The sequence below is a fragment of the Balaenoptera physalus genome, assembly GCF_965194825.1.
Source record: "Balaenoptera physalus genome assembly, chromosome: 11".
Taxonomy (NCBI): domain Eukaryota; kingdom Metazoa; phylum Chordata; class Mammalia; order Artiodactyla; family Balaenopteridae; genus Balaenoptera; species Balaenoptera physalus.
In genome coordinates this window covers 91467979-91489101 of record NC_138896.1, presented here as the reverse complement: position 1 = coordinate 91489101, position 21123 = coordinate 91467979, and the positions used below count along the sequence as shown (strand labels likewise).

At 39.9% G+C, this 21123-nt stretch overlaps 1 protein-coding gene across 10 annotated transcripts in view; it reads left to right on the top strand.

Moving 5' to 3' along the window:
• FOXP1 (forkhead box P1) overlaps nucleotides 1–21123 on the top strand; it is a 590027-nt gene that overhangs the window by 350030 nt on the left and 218874 nt on the right. For all 10 annotated transcript variants that reach the window (XM_082412243.1, XM_082412253.1, XM_082412254.1 and 7 more), the window contains one exon: nucleotides 14740–14924. In XM_082412243.1, coding sequence (XP_082268369.1) covers nucleotides 14751–14924 — 174 coding nt within the window. In that variant the 5' untranslated portion in view covers nucleotides 14740–14750. The remainder of the gene's footprint in view (nucleotides 1–14739; nucleotides 14925–21123) is intronic.

Genomic DNA, 21123 nt, shown 5'->3' with positions numbered 1-21123 from the left:
TGATAAAGCCAAGGAGAAAGTCTCCATTTGGTTCTAGTATGTCTTTAATCTCTCTCTTCCCATTGTAAACTCACTATTTAACAAAGAAAGAACATGGCTTCCACTCAGAGCCTTTGTGGACTGCAGGATCTAGCTAGAATTTAATAACATTGGTTGGGTTGTATTACATTTATTACAAAGTCTTTCCTTCAGAGGGATACATAGTGGTTTTTCCATTTGATGAAGTGATACAAAGTTTTCTCTGAAATAGATTTATGTTTGCCAAAAGTGCATACATTTAAAAAATGACATTGGAGGTGTAGATGAAGAGGGCAAAAATAAGGAAGGTAGATGTAGAAGTGAATGCTTGAGGCTTGGAAACTGGCTCAAGGGGCCACTCAGATGGCATGACTGCTCTAAGAATCTCAGGATTTGTAAGATTTTTGTCCCAGAGAAGAGTTGTGGAAAGAATAAATCAGTCCTTTCCAATCTTGGGTCTCCCCAGAGCTTCCTCAGGACTCTTTTCAGTTTTTAAAATGGTATATCAAACAGATTGTGTGATTAGGAGTTGGGGATTAAAATATACACACTACTGTATATAAAACAGATAACCAACAAGGGCCTACTGTGTAGCACAGGGAACTCTACTCAATGTCTTGTAATAACCTATAATGGAAGAGAATGTAAAAAAAGAAAAAATATATATTTATATTTATATAAAGTTATATGTGTATATATATCTGAATCACTTTGCTGTACACCTGAGACTAACACAACATTATAAATCAACTATATTTCAATAAAAATTTTTAAAAAGTAAAAAAAACATTTTTTAAATGTCATATGAAAGGCTTCTTCATAAATGCACTCTCTCTTCCTCTTTCATTTATTTTTAATTTTTTTTTTAGTAAATAAAGCTTTAAACATTTAGGGTCTATGGGGAACAAAATAAGTAAATAGACACATGCAGGTACAACTAAAGGTGGATTAGAACAAGTTTACCACTACAATTGGGATAGAGGAGAAAAGCATGTTATCTATCCCCCTCACGGTAAGGAATCAGTAGAACCATCTCAGAATTCAAAGGAGTCTCCATTTGGGTGATGATTATGCGCTTAAGGGAGAGCATGGCGTTAAAAACTTCAGGGCTTGGTTACTGACCTTGACCAAGGAAAATGTTTACAGCTCTTTGGATTACCATTTAGCATTGTACACCCTATTTATAATCCTTGACCAGTAGTCTAGTTTCTCCAGACTTTAGGTATAGAAAATAAAAATGAAGGTCAGGAGAACTCCTGGAAAATATGAGAAGTGTGGATAGTGAGTAATCAGCATTTTCCATTGAAGATGGGCAACAGGGATGGGAGGACACAGCGTTATGCGTTTACTTCTTCATTTTTTTCTCCCTTGAGTTTCGCTGGGACATAGGATTAGGGACTTCTCTGTTTCCTAGTCATCTCAGCCGCATGCGCAGAGCAGTGAGCATGGAATTTGAGAACGTTCCGTTCCCAAAGCATTTGAGGAAGAGTCTCTGTGTTGTTCCAGCAGCCGGACTTGCATCATCAGCCAGAGTTGAGCAAGGCTGGGTTTCCTTCTCTAGGGCAGTGGAACAGCTTGAGCCCCAGAGGGCTTTCTAGGGCAGAAAGGGGAGACGTCTCCGTGTCCCTTCCCAGTGTCCGTAAGGTGGGAACAGGTCCACGAGCCTGAGAAGTTCCCTCCTCCTAGGGCACTGAACCCTCCATGGAAATTTCTTCTCCAGACGTTGTTGAGGCCTTAGGGGCTGTGTTGGTTTGGGGAAAGGAGACAGTCAGCAGAGAGGGACTTAGGAAACAAACCGCAGTGCAACAAAACAAAAACACAAAAGAAAATACCCTGTTACTCTGTGACTTCAGGGTTGCAGAACAAAGATTAGATTATTGCAGCAGGAGCTGGGAACAAGAGCTACTAGAGAAGGTTAGGAAGTCTGTAGTGGAATTCAGTGTGGGGATCAGGGGGGACGGGGGAAGACCAGTAAAATTTTGTTACAATTTTTAGACAGAGATGGAAATTCCAATAATCTGATCATTACTAATGTAATTGCCAGAATCTTCTGAGGTGTATGTTTAGTTTTGCTTTTTTTTTTAAATTTCATTTTCTGTTTTCAAATTCTGCTTCGGATATCCAGCAGTGTTTTGCTGTACTTTGCACTGACATAATGCTGAATTTTTAAAAATTAATTAACTGATCATAAATGTAAGATATAGATAAATTACCAAACTGTCTTTCAGTATGTTTTTGCTTATTAAATTTTAAGTAATGGATGTTATTCACACATATCAAAAATTAAGTAGTTTAATAATGTTAAAGTATCTGTAAAATAGACTCCCAAACTAATGTTTTAATTGCAAATTGTATACCTAAATATAGTATCTCTGATAGAGTATGATAACTTTCTTATGATATACAGCATACTGTTTTACATGTTAGTACACATGAAACAAATTTTTGAAGGTGGAACATTTCTTTGTGACACTTTGTTACTGGACGCAGTAAGCTTGTTTACTCTTGGCTTTGAAGACTTAAGATTTCTTTGAGAAGCTGACAGCATGAACTGCTGAATCCTCATAGGTAACATCAACTGATTAATGTATTTATATAATCTTTTTTAAGGGCAAAATCATCACCAGGTATAGTTTGGTTTTTGCAGGGTGTTTGAGAATGCTACAGATCTGTTTGTGGATACAGTGTGCTTAAAGGTATCTTGGATCAAGAAACTTGGGGAGAAAGGAACATCAGGGTTTTCCGTCTAGGTAAAACATTCCAGATCTGAATCCGTGTTTGACCCATATATTTCATTGATAAAAGGAGATGAGCCCAGGAAGTGAATGCATGGTTACTCAAGCATGAAAATATTACAGTCTTTTAAAGCTGTTACCAGATCCAACCTATAGTAGTTGAAACCGTGTAGATGCTTTATTTTTATCTACAAGCCAGGAAATAAAAGGGCATTGACTGAACTCTGTTTCATTTGGGGCGCGGGAGTGGGGGGGGAGGCGGGGGGAACCTGTTTTTCTTAAAGAGGGCCATGCTTTTTTTGGATTGCTAAGTAACGTCACCAGTAAAGAGTTAACCGGATTTCACTTGATTCGCTCTGGCTTACGTGATGATGAGTAATGCGGGGTTGGTAACGGCAAATTGTTGTTTATAAGCAAACATGGCATTGTGCAAACAAGCAGGCCTGGTCTCCAACTGGTTTGATTTCATGGTGGTCAGCAGCTGATCTATGTAACATACAACCTTTCTGCCTCTCTAAATGTCAGAAGAATGACTGTTTGTTTATCTTGCCTTCTTTGCAGCTGTTTACTCTGTAATGCATTTACCTCGACCTTGATTCCCGAAGAGTAGCCCCACTCTCCTCCCCAGTTCTGTTTACATTAGTCCTGCCCCTGGTGTCACCTATGAAATCTGTTGATTATTCCACCTGGTTAATGTTAAATTGCTCTTGTAAGATGATGTGTTTGTTCATAAACACAAGTGCTGGGCCCCTTGTTTACTGTACCCATGGCAGCAATCGTTATTAAACAAATATTGCTTTGTTTGCGGGTGTGAGCAGCAGTTTATCCTGCAAGGTCTGTTTTTAAAAACATACACACACACACTAAAAAAAGCAAAAAAACAACAAAAAAAAATTTAAATGCTAGAATTTCGATAAAGAAAGAAAAAGGGGAACTTGTCCCTGGAATGTGGTTGAAACAGACTTAGGTTTGCTTTTCTTATCTTTTGCTTAGATGAAGGGGCTGGAGAGATTAGCGAGTTGTTTGGTTTTTCTAAGAGATTTCCTTAGTGTAATGATATCTATGCAGTTGTTTGCTTTTTTCAGAAGGGAGAGAGCTCTCCTGAAAGGCCACTAGCTCAGTAATAGAACATCAGATGGCTAGAAAACTCTTTGTGGAACAAACAAGGACTTAGAAGGTCTAGGAGAAAAAGTCTAGTGCTATGAACAAGGCAGTCACCTCCGAAAGGTACAATCCTTGGATTTTGCATTTGGTATGTGTTGTGTGTTGTCCTGTGGGCTCTCTGTGGACCCTCTGTGATGCATGTACTCTATCAAGTTTGAAAAAGGAAGATTAACTTTTAGTTTAATATGTTCTGAACAATTCCTCTGTGATATAGAGACATCCTGAGAGGAAAGCATATAATTAATATGCAGGGATATATTTTAAAAAGCTAGTATTTTGATTCTTACCTGTTACACTTACCTGTCTCATTTTAAAATGCACTTAGGCGTTGTATCCTTTCTGGTTAAGTAAAGCAGACCTTGTATCTCTTTATTCGGCTTGGAGGGTGTGCGTGTGCGTGTGCGTGTGTGTGTGTGAGAGAGAGAGACTCAGACTCTTGGACACTGGCAAGCACATTAGATAAAAGCCAACAGGAGCCTGTCCTTTGTCATGTTTTGCAAACAACAGAGCAAACTCAGCTCACATCATCTTTGTTTTCTGTTTTTTAAATTATTGTTTGTTGCCGTTTCTGACTTTGCCTTGTGTTTCAACACTGGGCAGGGCTTGCTAGACTTTGCTGTAAATTACAAGGATACACCACAGACTGGGGTGAGGCTGGAGGCTGGGGGGTCATGACCTTCAACAAATGGTGGTCTTTCATATCAGTAAAAGCCTGCTAATCTCTCTGTTAAGAGCGACTTTGGAGAGGGGGGAGAAATGCATACATTCATATTGGAGTTTTTCAAGGATAAAATTAAATAATTGTCCCTTTCACGCAATGGAGAAATGCAGGCAACAGACTTCTGATGGGCTGCATTCATGAAGTTGCAATGATGCTGTGAACTTATTGTTCACTCTGGCCACCGGAGCGGTTAGGGGCTGCAGGAGAAATGGGAGACACGTGAAGTGTGTCATCGAACATGCTGGTCATTAATTGCTGTTAGGAACCCAGCCCCATGTATATGCAACTATATAAAATATGGAAATGAAAAATATATATATTCTGAACTGGTTGTCTGTCACTTGATTCCACCAGACTCTTTCTGAGAATTCAGCTGTTTGAATGATTAAAGTTCTACAGGCTTTGTTAGTTCTCAAACTTAAAATCTGTTTTGTTCTATGAAAATGCATTTTAATTAAGCTCCGCAGAACACCTGGCTCCGTCAAACCCTAAGCTTCAGCGGCTTCCTTGTGGCAAAGCAAACAGCCTAGTCCTGGATTGGCAAGGCTCCTTTTTAGTCTCTGTTTAATTATTTGAGCTCGTCTGGATTAATATGACAGGGAGTGGGTATGGACTCTTCTTTGTACTTCTGTTTCCTAGAGCGGCTTCTTTCTAACTTGTGTAGTTTGCCCACAGTTGCCATGATCACAACACTTAAACTCTTGTCTACTGGGAGAGAAGGAAAACAAGACCAATGGTTGCCGAAGTTCTAAAAATATAAATTAGACATCTGTAACTTTTAAGAGGGTGGGATGCTTGTCATTTGTACTCATGGATGTCTTATAAAGAGTACAGAGTCTCAAAGTTTGGTTACAACAGGTCGTGAGACAGCGGCATCTGCAGTTTCTCTGAAAAGCTTTGCTGCCCTGGAATTAAAATTCAGAAATGCCTTTTCCTTGGAAGTTTGAAGTCTCCTGTCTTCACCTGGAAAGGCTGGTAGAAAAGGGAAACCATCTTTTTGTTAGGAACATCATTTCGTTACCACCCTATTCTTCTAATTCTCTTCCAGGTCATGAATTACAGGGAAAATGAAACATCCTGTTATTTACCATCTCCAGGCCCTCTGAATTGTCCTTGTGTATATTAAATGTTCACTGTGGGTTTTGGTAGCGTTTTTTGTTGGTTGATTACCTTTACATTTTCAACAACTGGGACAATCCTACTTCCATGAAGACTTAAAATGATTTAATGGCCCAAGTTCTATTCTGAGTTTTAGAACTGCAAAACGGTTAGTCATTCCAAAGAAGTACAGGAAACAGTATTTTAGAAGAAGCAACATAAAAGGTGGTGACTACAAGCCCTTGATCTCATTTGATTGAGAGGTTGGACTTGGGTTTTTCTGTTGTGTAATCATTTAGGTAAAAATTCAGCAATTATGTATTGAATTCCTATTCTGTGCAAGGCGTGTCTGAAAGTCAAGTTGGAGATAAAGGAATTTTTGGCTTTTAATTCTTATTAAACACACGGAGGTGGAGAGGTGCAGAAGGAAATCATTTTAATCTGAATGCTTTTTCTTCCATTTAATTGATAAATACAAAGTGCTTCTGGTTCAATTGATAAATACAAACTAGTTCCTATTTCTTTTTTTTCCCCCTCCTTTGAGCTGTAAATGTAAGAGAGCTACATTATTATTAATTTTTGCAGTATTATTGTTATTAATTATTACCTTATTAACAATGAACATAATTTTCATCCCAAACTTCTCACCAACTGAGGATTCCTTTTTTCACTGAATCCCTGTTGTTACAGATTCTGGCTCTCTGAGATGTATCCACCATACTGTTGGCTGTACCCATTCCTTTGCCACACCAAACCCTGCATTTCCTGCATTCTTGAAGGGCAGAGGGATGGGTAGCTCCTTTAACACACAAATGCCAGTGCCTCCTAGGAGGGATGCTCCTGGACCTTATTTATTTCTTCTCCTCCCCGAGTGGCCCAGCCCATCACCTGCATGATACTCTCAATCCCTTCTAACCTAAGATCTATGAAGATTCCAATTTTGCCCTGATCCTCCCATATGACTATAAATAAGTGGCCACTTTTTTTTTTTAACATGCTTTCGACCATTTCATTGCTCCTGAACTTTTTCCTCTTTAAGAAGAAATTTCGGATTTTTAAAGATAGATCTAGGTATCTACAGTGCATTGTAAAGTTGATAATTCATAAATCATTTTTAACAACAGGTAATATGCATAATTTATGGTGGTACAGTGCTATCTTTTTGGTATTTATGATGGATAATGCTCAGTTTTTGCCCTCATAGTACTGCTTTAAATTATACCACGAGAAAATTAATGAGAAAGTAGATTTATGGGTTTCATTTGTTTGTCAATTCGGAAATTAATTGGGTGTTAATTTTAGCCGTCTCTCATCAGACCAGGACTTCAGTCTGTGTGCATTACTTTGTATTCATTGTGGCTTACTTCCCATTTACTGTGGGTCACTAGCTTTGCATATATTAAAATAGCCCTCCGGCTCCTTCCCTTGATTACTTTTTTGAACTGCCACGCGTTAGAAAATTTTACGCCTTTCTGTTATAATTATGAAAATTTGGTATTGGAAGATGGTGCCTTCACAGCACAGTCAGCACCCTGACTTCTCTTCCTAAACTTGGCTCTTGGATGGTCCTTCCGTGAAATGGGACTCCTGCCAGTGGGGCAGTGGACGGACAGACGGTGGTGTCTGAAGGGTTCGTTGACAGCCTGCCGAAGTGCTCTTGGATGAGAAAATAATCAGGTGTGGTCACTCTGTTTCACCTGTTCTTTTCTTCCTCGCCCCCCCCCCCCCTCCTTCTTGTTTTATCTTTGAGAGTATGCTATGAGCCCACCACTTGTAGACAGTCCTTCAGTATCTTGGGGCCAGTCGAGGCCCCTCCATCACCCGCTTCCTTAACCCCTACATTTCACTTGTAATCCCCTCCACCAGCCCTTCATCTCCTCACTGCCACCTGCCCCAGTAGCATCTCGCCAGGTAAAGGGTGAACGATTGAAAAGCATGTGTCTCACCCTAGGAAATGTAAAGCCTTCTACCGAGAGGCTCTAACTTCCATCTGGATGCTTTCTGTGGCTTGATTCCGTGACTTGAATGAGAGTAAGTAAGACTACCGGGTGGTTTAGTTTCCCAGGCCACCCCACTGAACTACGATGGGGGATGATCCCCTTAGCTACACCTTAAAACTCCTAGGTGTGTATCGTGTTGCCAGGTAAATCGTTTGCACATTTAAAGGGAACCAGATCATTTACCTGCTGAGACCCAGAAGTGTATGTTGGCTTTATATTCTTAATACAGACAGGTTTTATTTCTTCTTTCCTGAACCACATGAACATGATCACGATTTTGAAACTTCATGATGCAACATGAGGATTTTAAGGAGTACTTCTTTTTTTTTTTATTTTTGGCTGCGTTGGGTCTTCATTGCTGCGCGTGGGCTTTCTCTAGTTGCGGCAAGTGGGGTCTACTCCTCGTTGCGGTGCACGGGCTTCTCATTGCGGTGGCTTCTCTTGTTGTGGAGCACAGGCTCTAGGCATGCGGGCTTAGGTAGTTGTGGCGTACAGGCTCAGTAGTTGTGGCTCGTGGGCTCTAGAGCGCAGGCTCAGTAGTTGTGGCGCACGGGCTTAGTTGCTTCACGGCATGTGGGATCTTCCCGGACCAGGGATTAAACCCATGTCCCCTGCCTTGGCAGGTGGATTCTTAACCACTGCACCACCAGGGAAATCCCAAAGAGTACTTCTTTAGAACAAGAGCTAGCCTGACTCCCACCCTCCTTGACCCGTCTGCAAACCTTGTGTGGAGAGTAACTGATGATGGCGTCAGAACATGTTCAAGATTTCCAGAATACAGGCATGCCCTTCTTTTATTGCACTTCGCCTTATTACACTTCACAGAAACTGCATTTTTCTTTTTTTTTTCTTTTTTTCTTTTTTTATAAATTGTAGGTTTGTGGCAACGCTGTGTCGAACAAGTCTGTCGGCCCCATGTTTTCCGGCAGTATTTGCTCAGTTGGTGTCTCTGTGTCACATTTTGGTAATTCTTGCCAGATTTCAAACTTTTTCATTATTGTTGTATTTGTTAAGGTGATCTATGATCAATGATCTTTGATATGACTATTGCAAAAAAGATTACAACTTCCTGAAGGCTCAAATGGTGGTTAGCATTTTTCAGCAATGAAGTATGTTTTAATTAAGGGATGTACCTTGTTTTTCAGACATAATGCTATTGCACACTTATTAGACTACAGTATAGCGGAAACGTAACTTTTATGTGCACTGGGAAACCAAAAAAAATTGCGACTCGCTTTATTGCGATATTCACTTTGTTTGATATTCGCTTTGTGGCAGTGGTCTGGAACCAAACCTGCACCGTCTCTGAGGGACGCTTGTATAGGAATTCACATAGTCTCTCCATTTCTAGAGTTGTCCTCTTCCTCCCCACTTCCTTCTTTCCTCCGTCACTTCCATCCTTCCTTCCACCTTTCCATCCTTCCTTCTTTTTTTTTTTTTTCTTCCTCAGAGCTTCTGTTATCTCTTCAAAATGCATGCCATTTTCCTTCTGTCCTCACACATGGATGAACAATGAGAAAGAGGAGTTTTCTTTTTTGGGTGGGAGGAGGACCATGTAATCACTCTAATCATTTTCCTAAAAAGTGGTTTCACCGTTAACTTTTCTTCTCCTCCCCACAGACGTAGAAATATATTTTACAAAACTATGTTTAGTTTAATTTACACATCCTTTCATGAACAGACCAAGTTCTTTAAGGGCATTTATTCTGCTTCATATAAATAATTGATCAGCCAAGTTAATTTACTTCTGCCTGACTTGGTCAACCTTAATTAACTGCCCTGGAATCAAGACTGAACTTTTTGTTAGCTTAAAATCTTTCACAAGCATGATAACAAGGGCTTTATTTTCCTTAAATTTTCAGCATCAACACTGTAACCAAGGAAATAATCATAATAAGAAAGCATTGCTTTCATTTACTATAAATACATTGGCCAGGATATTATGAATTTTCCAGAATACTTCCAGAGAGCAGCTCTGTTGGCAACGACAATAAATAAGCACGCTAAACTCAGTTCTTATCCTTCCTACAAGTCCCTCCAGCATAAAAATCGATCTTTTGAAATCAGTAGCTCTGTAATGTTTCCAAGCAAGACGAGAAGCGGGCCATTTTGGCTTCCTTAAGCTTTCCGACATCTGTGCGATTTGTAGCATCAGCTTTTGTGAGGTTGTGTTGAATGGATCATATGTGATTTAAACACGCCCCACGCCTTCAGAGAAACCATAGAGAAAGCCAGAGGAAGGTTGGGCTTTGTTTCTCCAGAAAGGACTTACGAGTGGGTATGGCATGGCCGTGCCCTCCAGGTGCCATGTCTTTCCTATTCAGGCACTCTGGGTGGTTGTGAGCTGTTGTTGTTTTCAATTTGTCACGAGCAAAGCAGTTCATTGGTTGTAGGGTGTCCCAGAGGGAAGCGGAGGTTATGCACACTGGGTGCCTGGGACAAGCACGGAAGAATAGAGGGTCCAGCATGCTATGTTAGAAAACACAGATGCCTCTCCCATGACTTGCTTTAGGTGATGCTAAAATTGTAAAACTCAGTAGAAAGAGACAAATACAGTGGTTTGCTAAAGAATGCTCACACTTTCAGCTTTGTATTTTAGATGCTTTTCTTTGTCTACCTGCCACCCTCATTGTTGTCTTTTTGGGTTTTGACTTTGTTTTCTTTCCCTCGATATACTTTGCGTCACCACCTAGCACAGGACTTTGCAAACTGGAAATTCTCTCACCATTTTTTGAACGGACAAGTTCACGTCTGCAAGGGGGAGCGATTCTGGCGGCATCTCTTCCTTAACCTGCTGAGGTTTAGTTTTCTTATCTGTAAAATGGGAATAGCATTCCCTGCTTTTTCTCCCTCAGAGAATTCTTCTGCGCTTGAAAAGTACATAAGAGGGCTTTGTCGTTTGTGCAGCATGACACAGATATAAAGGCTTATTAAATGGCTTGGAACATTCCATAGAAAGAAAAACTGCCAGCCCAGATATTGTTAGAAATGTTCTTAGACATTGACACTCCTCATTTTTCACATGTGCTTTTCAAAAAACCTGTTTTCTCCTGATTGGTGTGGGAGATTATGGGAAAATTTAAATCTTCCAACTGACATACTACTGTTAGCACTTGACTAATTAAGGACATCCTCGGACCAAAATAATCCTTTATGCAATTTTGGTCCCAAAGCCTGCACTCTCGCAAACCTGGTTCGCAAGCCAAGCTGCTTGGCTTGATGCCTGCAAAACTTGTGCTGGAGGACTTGGCAGTCTTCTTTGGAACTGCATGGACCAAACCCTTCTCATCAAATTGTGCACTGGGGATCGCTCTTACTCCACCCACCATGATGGTGTCAAACTCCGGAAACAGGAGCGGGATCTCTTCGACCGACACCTGTCTTCAGGTGTGGGGTCCTGATGGTCACGTGGTTTGAAAGCAGCATTTTACCTGTAGCTCTGCCCCCTGAAGACAGGCTGTTTGGCTAAACATGCCCCATTCTGAGGGCAGGTATAGAGTTTAGGTATAGACAGTGCTTTTGTCTTTGTGGGGTGGGAAACCCCTGTAATGGATAGGCTTTGTGGAAGGTTAAAAACTTTTTTCTTTTTCCTTCAGCTATGCTTGTGATATATCCTAATAATTAAATGGGTTTCCTTGCTCACCAGTAAGACAACTGTTCTCTTCCTTAAATCCCTGAACACGTTCTTTTCCTAAGCTTCTATATATATGGGCAAGTTTGTGGCAGAGAAACTAAAATGTTGGGGGGTAAAGTACCTACGTTTGACAAATTTATTTTTATTTATTTTTGGGCGATAAACTAGGTACTTGCATTTTGCCTGGTTCTTGCATACTGGAGAAAGTTTTAGATTCTTTACTGTGCAGACAGTAAGAATATGAACACAATTTTTAAAGGACTATAGTCACTGAAATATCTGATCTAAAGAGACGAGAGTGAATCAGCTGTTGTGTCTGAGTTTGTTTCCCACCTGTTAACAAAAAATGCCATTCTTAATCCAGTTCAGAATTGGATTAACTTTAAAAAAAGATATGTCTTCTGGGTTTATGAAGTTTGTAGTTACGTTGGGTAATACTATGCACTGAAAGGAAATAAAGACAGATAGGAATTTTTCTGCTTTAATTTTTCCATTTGTTTTTAGTACGAGTTTATAGAAAAGAGACTTAAAACCAATCCTAGCAAGAAGGCAACCTCCTCTAAAGATGCCCAGAGTGTTTAAATTTCCCTGTTGTCACATATTTCACGTGTGGGGGGAGAAATCTGCAACACTGGTGATACATATGTCTTTCCATGATTTGAATCAGTTTGTTTAGAAGTTTTCTGCCCTTCTTTTTTAAATTAGTTTTTATTAATATAAAAATTGTATAGTTGATTTACAATGTTGTGTTAGTTTCTGCTGTACAGCAGAGTGAACCACTTATACATATACATACATCCACTCTTTTTTAGATTCTTTTCCCATGTAGGCCATCACAGAGCACTGAGTAGAGTTCCCTGTGCTATACAACAGGTCCTCATTAGTTACGTATTTTATATATAGTAGTGTGTATATGTCAATTCCAATCTCCCAACCAACTTATCTCCCCCCCCCCTTTTTATCTAGGATTGGTGTTTCACATTTTACTAAAGTCTTAATTATACGGGCATTTCTCAGCTTGGACGTTTGAGCCGCCATCTTCCTTCAGTGACTCTTGTCTTTTCTGGCCTCTCTACTTGACGTGTGACCCTGGCGTCTTCACTGTTTGCCTTCCCCCGCCTCACCTCAACTTCAAGAAAACACGTCAGACTGAATTTGTCCAAATCTTGGTTCCACCACTGGTAGCTATGATATTTACTGGGCAAATTAAAATAAGTCTCAGAGAGCCTTAGTTTTCTCATCTAGAAACTGGGGCTAGGAATTGTCCTGAGAACTAAATAGGAGAATACATACAAATCGCCTGCAGTCGGGACCAGCACAACACTGGTGGTCACAATTGATATGAGCAAATATTACCTGTCTTTTGTCATAATTGATATTAGCAAATACTGTCTTTTGTCATAATTGGACATCTTTACTGAGAGCTGAATTGGCTCCTTGGGAACATGGTTTTGTACCCAGAGAGCAACAAGGAGTGTGAAATGTATTTACACAAAGGCCACATTCTCTAGCGACTTGTCTTGGACTTACAGTTGTCCCCCCTCATCCACAGCTTCGCTCTCTGAGGCTTGTTACCCTCAATCCAAAAATATTAAATGGAAAGTTCCAGAAATAAACAGTTCTTAAGTTTTAGATTCCACGCCATTCTCAGCATGATGAAGTCTCACCATCCTGCTCCAACCCACTGGGAGTCACCCCTTTGTCCAGCGTTTCCCACCCATTTGTCACTTAGTAGCCATCTCGGTTGTGTCTTAGTATCGCAGTGCCCATGTTCACCTGTTACACCTTAAGTAAAATAGTAACATCTGTTTTACTTAATGATGGCCCCAAAGCGCAAGACTAGTGATGGCGGCAATTTGGATGTGCCACGGAGAAGCCGTAAATTGCCTCCTTTAAGAGAGAAGGTGAAAGTTCTCAACGTAATAAGAAAAGAAAAAAAAAATCATGTGGTGAAGTTGCTAAGATCTGTGGGAAGAACGAATCAAGAAAAAAGAAATTCATGCTAGTTTTGCTGTCATACCTGGAGCGGCAAAAGTTATGGCCATAGTGCGTGATAAGTGCTTATTTAAGATGGAAAAGGCATTAAATATGTCTAGCAAGATATTTTGAGAGAGAGAGACCACACTCACATAACTTACATTATAGTAATTGTTATAATTGTTCTCTTTTCTTGTTAGTTATTATCGTTAATCTCTTACCATGCCTAATTTAGAAATTACACTTTGTCTTAGGTATGTATGTATAGGAAAAAACATAGTATATATAGGATTCAGTAGGCATCCACTAGGGGTCTTGGAACGTATCCCCTCTGGATAAGGGGGGGACTACTATATATATCTCTCCTTTTTTTTTAAATTTGATGTTTAGTACTTTCAGATTCAGAACTTTTCTTTGGTCTGCCTAGGCAACATTTTCTCCAAAACAAACATAAGAGGCCCAGACCTTTCAGGCCTTAAACCAAGCTAGAGGTTAGGAATCCAGTATGAGAAACACCTAACTTTGAATGGGACTTCTCAGGAGAATTTTAACCATAAGACAAACTAAGAGTCTGAATTTGTTTAGCTTCTGAAAAGTGGGGAGTTTTTTTTCCCTCTCCCTCAAAGAGGCCTATCTTATTGGAAAGGCCACTTTTGAAGAGTTTCAATACCTGAATGAGTCCAAGGAGTGTGAATCTGTAAAGTGCTTTTAGGGTTTTGAGTGTAAGGGTTTTCAGCACGGATTACCTCAGGGGACCTATTGGTAATGTGCGTCATCTTCTGATAGCCTGAATTTGGAGAATATTTCTCTAAGAGTGTAACACACCACACAGAGCCTGCGTATACTAAAATTTAATGTTACACTTAATATGCTGAACAGAATGACTTACCAGTTTTCGAGCAAAGCATCCAGATATAATCACAGAAATTTAACCATAAATTCTAGGTTCACCTGAAAATAATTGTTTTTTTCTAAGGGGAAAAAGATAACATATAGAGAACAATACTAGTAAAACTTGAATTTGTTTTTTTCAAGTTTTTACTTTAATTTTTATTTTATATTGGACTACTGTTGATTTACAATGTTGTGTCAGTTTCAGGTGTACAGCAGAGTGGTTCAGTTATCCATATACATACATCTGTTCTTTTTCAGATTCTTTTCCCGTCTAGGCTGTTAGAGAATACTGATAGAGTTCCCTGTGCTATACAGTTCTGTATTCAAAAACTAGGCAATTGGACCATTTCTAAGGGGTAACGTGAGTGAAAGGAAATGACAACTGTTTACAGATTTTGGCAACACTGAAGGCAGGGCCCTTCTCCTAATGTATAACAACTGTGCTAACAGCTGCTTTTTTCTTTCTCCCCGGCTCCCTCCTAAAAATCCTTCTACCAGGTTTTTGAGTCATGATGCAAGAATCTGGGACTGAGACGAAAAGTAACGGTTCAGCCATCCAGAATGGGTCAAGCGGCGGCAACCACTTGTTAGAGTGCGGCGGTCTCCGGGAAGGGCGGCCCAACGGGGAGACGCCGACCGTGGACGTGGGGGCGGCCGATCTGGCCCACGTGCAGCAGCAGCAGGTACTGAGCTCTGGAGCGGGGGCCGTGGAGGGCGGTGGGTGCCAATGCTACCGCTTACCCTGACGTTTGACCGCTGCGAATGCCTGGTGCTCACCGGCTCTCCGACTGTAAGCAGAATCTTTGAAGCCACTAGCGCACCAGGGCCCCAGTGACTGGCTTTAAGAGACGGAACTGCCAAGGGCTTGAGAAGTAGAGTCTTGGAAGCCCCCTCTGTCTTAGGGAATGGTGGTTGAAAATGAGGTTGGGTGGACCTCTGGCCACTTCCTTTGAGCCTCTAATGCGTCAGCCTAAAGTTTAACTACTTGCAATAAAACAAATCTTTGGAGAAATGGTTCCCAGAGCTTGAATCAAAAAATAGATACATAGACTTATTAAGCCTTATGATGAGAGAAACAAAATAAGGGATCAAGGGTAAAAGAGAAATGAGGGCTATAAGAGAGAAAAGTAGGTGACTTAGGAGAATAGAAATAAATGGAAATACCCAAGCAGAATTGGGTAGATAACAAGACTTCAATAACATAGGCATCGGTGTGAGAAACTGCTTGCTGCTACCTGGAGGAATTTAGGGAGATGGGCCACTTACAGATGTTTCCTACATACATATGGCAGTTGGTATGTGACTAAATCCTGTTAATGTTTTAAATTCTGTCTTAGTGGTGGCTCCCCAAAATGCACGTAAGGTGCGATGTACTCATTGTGTTACATCCTTTGTAGGCATTTAAGTGGGTACCTGGGAGTGACTGGTAAAATATTTCCAAATGGTAAAGGGTGTGACCCAGAAAATGGCATTGTGTGGCCAGTGTTGATGCAGATTCAAATAAGTAAATAGCATTTGCTTGAAGATAAGCATTGTTTTCCCAGCCTCTCTTGTAATTAGGAAATATTGTTTGTTTTCGTTAATGCTAACGGATGATTTTTGTTGCATTTTAGTGTTTGATTCATTTATTCAGTACAAAGTAATGGTGCCATTTGGAAAAAGGTGTAAAAAGAATGGTGCATCTTTGGACTTTCTGAGTGAAACAGAAATTGTTGGGGGTTGAGGGAAGAGAAAGAAAAACACAAACCTTTTCTCAAACCATTTTCTTGGAATCTGTATCAGAGAAGCCAAGGCAGTCCCTCCTTGTTTTAGGGATATAGGCTTTGACAGGCTCTAAAACATGGATTATTTTCTCCTTACTAAGAATTTTTTACAAATAAGGAACCATTAGATTGTTAGTCTATCAGAAGTTGGTGGAACCAGCATGAGACAATGGAATCTGTCAGGGAAAGATACAACAGAGAGAAAGAGAAGGAAACTAACAGACAAGCTAAGGTCTTAATTCAGAGGACTTGAAGTGATTTGATCTCTCTTTTAGTGGCAGCTCAAATCCGGTAGTGCCTGCTTCCTGGGCGTCACATCAGCTGGGATTTATGATGTATGTTGTGTATAAACTTTGGGCACTTGGATTAGTGCAAATGGCCAAATTCCACCCAATGCGGTTATTGACAAAACCTATCAGTATATGGTAGAAAGGTATCCATGTGTTTGTGTGTGTATTTGTTCATTTGATATTCTCAGATGTTTATGGTTCTGTTGAGAATAAATAGTTGGTCATTTGGTTTGCCATTCTCTGTGCCCTTACCATACAGAGGCCAAGGTCAACTGTTTCTTTATGGAGCGGTTGAAGTGGGGCTATTGACTGATGTGGTATGAACCCCGAGTAATTAGTATTTAGAGTATGTTAATTGGATAAATGAAAATTAACTTCTTCTGATTTTTATTTGAAAAACTGAAAATCATCCACTATCTCAAAGTCGTAAGCCAGCCAAAAACTTTACTTTTATACCATCAACACACACACACACACACACACACACACACACACTCTCACACAGACACAGCCTGACCCCACGAACAGCAACCACAAGTTAACCTCACAGAAGAAAGTTGTATACTTGCATTTTAACAGCATCTTCCTTGAAAACCATCAGTAGCAAAATTAGTTATTCATGTCTCCCCTCTGTATCTCAGCCGTGACCACTTTGGAAACTATGTTGTTATGGGTTATTGATATAAAAGTCAACACCTTTTGATTGTGCTTCGAAGTGCTTTTAATATTTTTATAACAATTTTATTTCTAATTGCCAAGGATATGTTTTGGGAAGGAAAAAAGCAGTTGGGTCTATCATTGTGGCTAAAACCCCACATATTGTGGTTGGCAGGCCTTTTTGGTCTTTTAAAATAAAATACTGACAGCTGTGTGACTTCCCTAAGTGTATGATGAGGCTCTTAACAGGTTGTTGGGGGGAAGGAAAATCTGTAGATGAAATAAGAAAAAAAACCCCGACAGGATTGAAAAAAGTTTTACGGGACTCGCATCCTCAGTTTTCTAACAGACTGAAAACTGCTACAATTAAACAGTTTGGAGAAATCCGAACGTCAGCGTGATGGACGTGGGTTGTTTTCGTCATTTTTATTCTACAGGTTTTTACTTGAAGTGAGAATACCAGCAATGAGAAAATCACAGCCATGCTGAATTCATTACTGCGGTAGTCACACAAAACCACGGATAAAATTTCAATAACTGCAGGCCACAGTTGAGTAAACAGTTGCACTGAAATTTAATTCCTGTTGACTTTTCCCCCATTCCTCGCCAGGGGCACATTCTGACTCTGTAGTACAAAGACAACAGGGGTTACAGCTTTGATTAATGTAGGACAGTGGAAGAGAATTAGAACTGTAAAATATGTTAGAAGTCCATGGAACAAAAAGATCTGGCTTAAAAGGACTTGGTATAAAAATGAGTTAATTATGCTGTGTATGAAACTGAATGTTCTAGGATTTTCCAGTTGCACCAGTACGATCATTGACGATATAGGGAGAATTTTTACCTAGTGCCAGGATTTAAAATACATAAATGCAAGCCTCTCCATGTTTGATCGATATTACCAAAGATAATTACGAATGAGAGCAAGCGCCCTTTCAGGATGGAGAGCTTTCACAAAGATTCGCTGTGAAGTGAGTGACTTCTGTGCTGGGTTTGGTCTATAGGTTGGCTAAATTGGGTCCAGACAGACTTGTGTGTGTGTGTGTTTGTGTGTGTGTGTGTGTGTTTAATTATGTTGTTGACCACCTAGAAAAATGGGAGAAATCTGGCTTTTACATTTTCTCTTGAAAAATCAGCAGATCTGGTAACCGTGGCCAATATTCCTACAAGGGTAATGATTGTTGGGAGATGAATTGCTACTAAGTCAGGGAGCCTATAGCCCGGCAGTCAGCCTGAGTTCCCACCCAGTACCTTTGCTGACTTGTACCCTCTAGGCAGTGGAGTTGGTGATTCTTTTCTGGAAGTTGCCATCATCACTCAGAAGCCATCGGCCAAGGAGAGGTGCTACCATTAGCTGGAGGAGCCTGCCCACACACTCACAAACTGTCTTCCTTCCTCAAAACTAAATGTATTATCTCTGTAATGTTTCAACTCTACTTATATCTGGGGCATGAAACTCTTATAACAATAGTTTTCTAATAATATAATTTGATAATGCTTCCGAACATTTTCTTTTAGCCATTGAATAATTCTTTACCCAGTACCATCACTGCTTTTTATTTCCTATTATCCCTGTCCCATCTCTAGGTCTGTGAAAGTTCTGTATTGGATATGGACTACTCCATTATGAAACTCAGCAACAAATACTATTACCAATTACTAAAGTTTTTTTTTTCTTTCTTTCTTAAAGAAAGGATTTTAAAATGTCCAGAGCAATTTCACAAACTGTGTGGATTAATGCATTTTAAAAGTCTTGAATTTTAGAAAGCAGGATTTTATTTCCATATTGCTGCAAATGAGAGCTTTTTCAGATAAGCATATTACATAGAGCATAATGTTTAGAAGTTTCTCCATATACAGCATATGCTGTCAGGTCAATTAACAGAATGCATACTAGAAAATGTTTATTCAATAAAAATGAATAGCTGTTAAATAAAACAGCTATTTCTTAACAACATTCCATTTAATGATGGGCTTTTTTTCTTTTTTTTCTTTTTTCTTTTTTTTTTGGTACCACCTGGCACTTTTATTGTCTGCAAATCAGTGTAGGGAGAGCTTTGCTTGCTAGAGTGTTGAGGTATGGCTGTCGTTTTATATGACAAGGGCGGTTTACAAGTAGTCTGTGAGAAGAACATTTAAAAAAAATAAACTAAATATGGAAGTCAAAGATACATTATTTGGAGAGTGTGGACAAGTGATGTGTTTACTTCATATTGCTTCTTTGACATTTGGTTTAAGGTATTGGACCTTTTAGCCCAAAAGACGTACATGTTTCATGTTAATAATTTAAAAGAAAAAAACAGTCAATGACTATTAAGGAGGTAAAAGAAATAGAAAGGATAGGGAGCTTCTGCAAAATCATGAACGAGAAGGAGGAGGATACACTGGGTTGAATTTTGCCAATGAGCCACTGAAGGAGGTAAAAGATGAGTCATTACACAGGACCAGAGACACTCAGAAATTCTTCTCTTTGTTGTCAAAATGGCAGAATGAATCCCTTCCTTTAGTTTTTGTGACTGAAGTTACTAGTGGTTATCGAACAGAACAGGAAGAATGTCCTACCGACATTTCAAATTTTCAGTGCCTCTGTAGAAAACAATGCCTGGAAGAAATGGCTGTCAGTGTTTGGATGGGCAGTAAGGTCGTATGATAGGGGCCCTCCCTTTGTTTCTCGTTCTCCCCCATCTTTCTGTGGGGGACCGTGTTAAATTCCAGTGGCCACCCTTTGCTTGTTTACCCTTCTACAGAGGGAAGCCCAGGTGATTAGGTATGTATCTGTAGGTGCAAAGATGAGGTGTCAGTGGCCAGTTCAGCCTTACCATTCTCTTTTTCTTTGAAAAAGGTTGCTTATGAACTTTGTAGGGAACCCCCTCAAATTCCCATTGTAGCAGCCAGGGACTGTGTCTGAAAGGGAGGGTCTCTGGACGCCACTGGAAGGGTAAAGATGTTCAGCATCTTTGTTTCCTAAGAGGGGAGCTTTCAGAAGAAAGTACAGAAGAAGAAGACATTATTCATCTTTATTAAGTGCCCTCATGGGGCTGCGGATTGTGATAGGGGCCAGTGCCTTCCTTCACTCATAGATGAAGACCCAAGCTATAGTTTTAAATTATAAAATTAAAACACTTTAAAGGAATTGCTCTGCTCAGATAGCCTCTTCTGGGATACAAGGTAGAGTTCAAATATTACAGGACAATATTGATGGTCAAAAATATTTTGTAGGAATCAGTGCCACCGAAATGTTAGCGAAAATCAAACAAATTGAAATGAAACAGACAGGAATTCAGATAATTCCGACAAATAAAGAAAAAGCAGCCACAACAATAACAGACTTGCACTTTTTCTCAATTCCTTTTGTGGCTATTTCTGGAAAAGGCATCTTTCCCCCCGAATGCTAAATTTAGTTCTCTACTCTGTTGTTTAGGTCTGCCTTCCATCCAAATATTGTTGTCAAAGATTTATGTAACTCGGGATGTGAGCCTTGTATGAAATTCTTTCAAGTTCTGATCTCTGAACAGTTGTGTGTCATTAATCTCTCCATTGAAAATTACGATGGCCCAGAAAAAAAGAGTCGTGTACATAAGAGAGTGTAGTACTAGAAACCCAGATGCTGCATTTCACTATGAGTGAAGTGTAACCCTCTTGACTTGAAGCAAAGGCATTGCTACTTTGAGAAGGTAATTTTCAGCCCTGACCTGTGAGCTAATAATAAGAGTAAAAAAAAAAAATACTCCCTATCTCTTGTCTAATCAGAAATCTCTTTTTGAACTTTCAGGAGGGATGACTTTAATGGTAATTTGTTGACAGATTAGCTTCGGTGATTGCAAAGAGTTTGTTTTGCGAAACTGGCAGGCTCCTATCTGTTCTCTGAAGGCAAGCAACCTACTTTGCTGTTTTGCAAGTGCCTGCCTTTATTGACAACTAGTGCTGAACAGGCAGAATTGGTATGTTTGTGTAATGTAAACCTATAGCTCGCCTGATGGAGTCTAGTGTCCTTTTAGGTAGCGCACAGATTGCTTGATAAAAAGGGTTACAAGGTGACTGCTTTTATGACAAAGTAGAATAGCAATATAAATGCAAGTGGTGGATGGAGCAGGAGAAAGGAAGTTTATATAGGGAATTGAGCCCCATATTAGAAAGTTTCTTTTCATCACTTGGTCTTTGAACTCAAATCT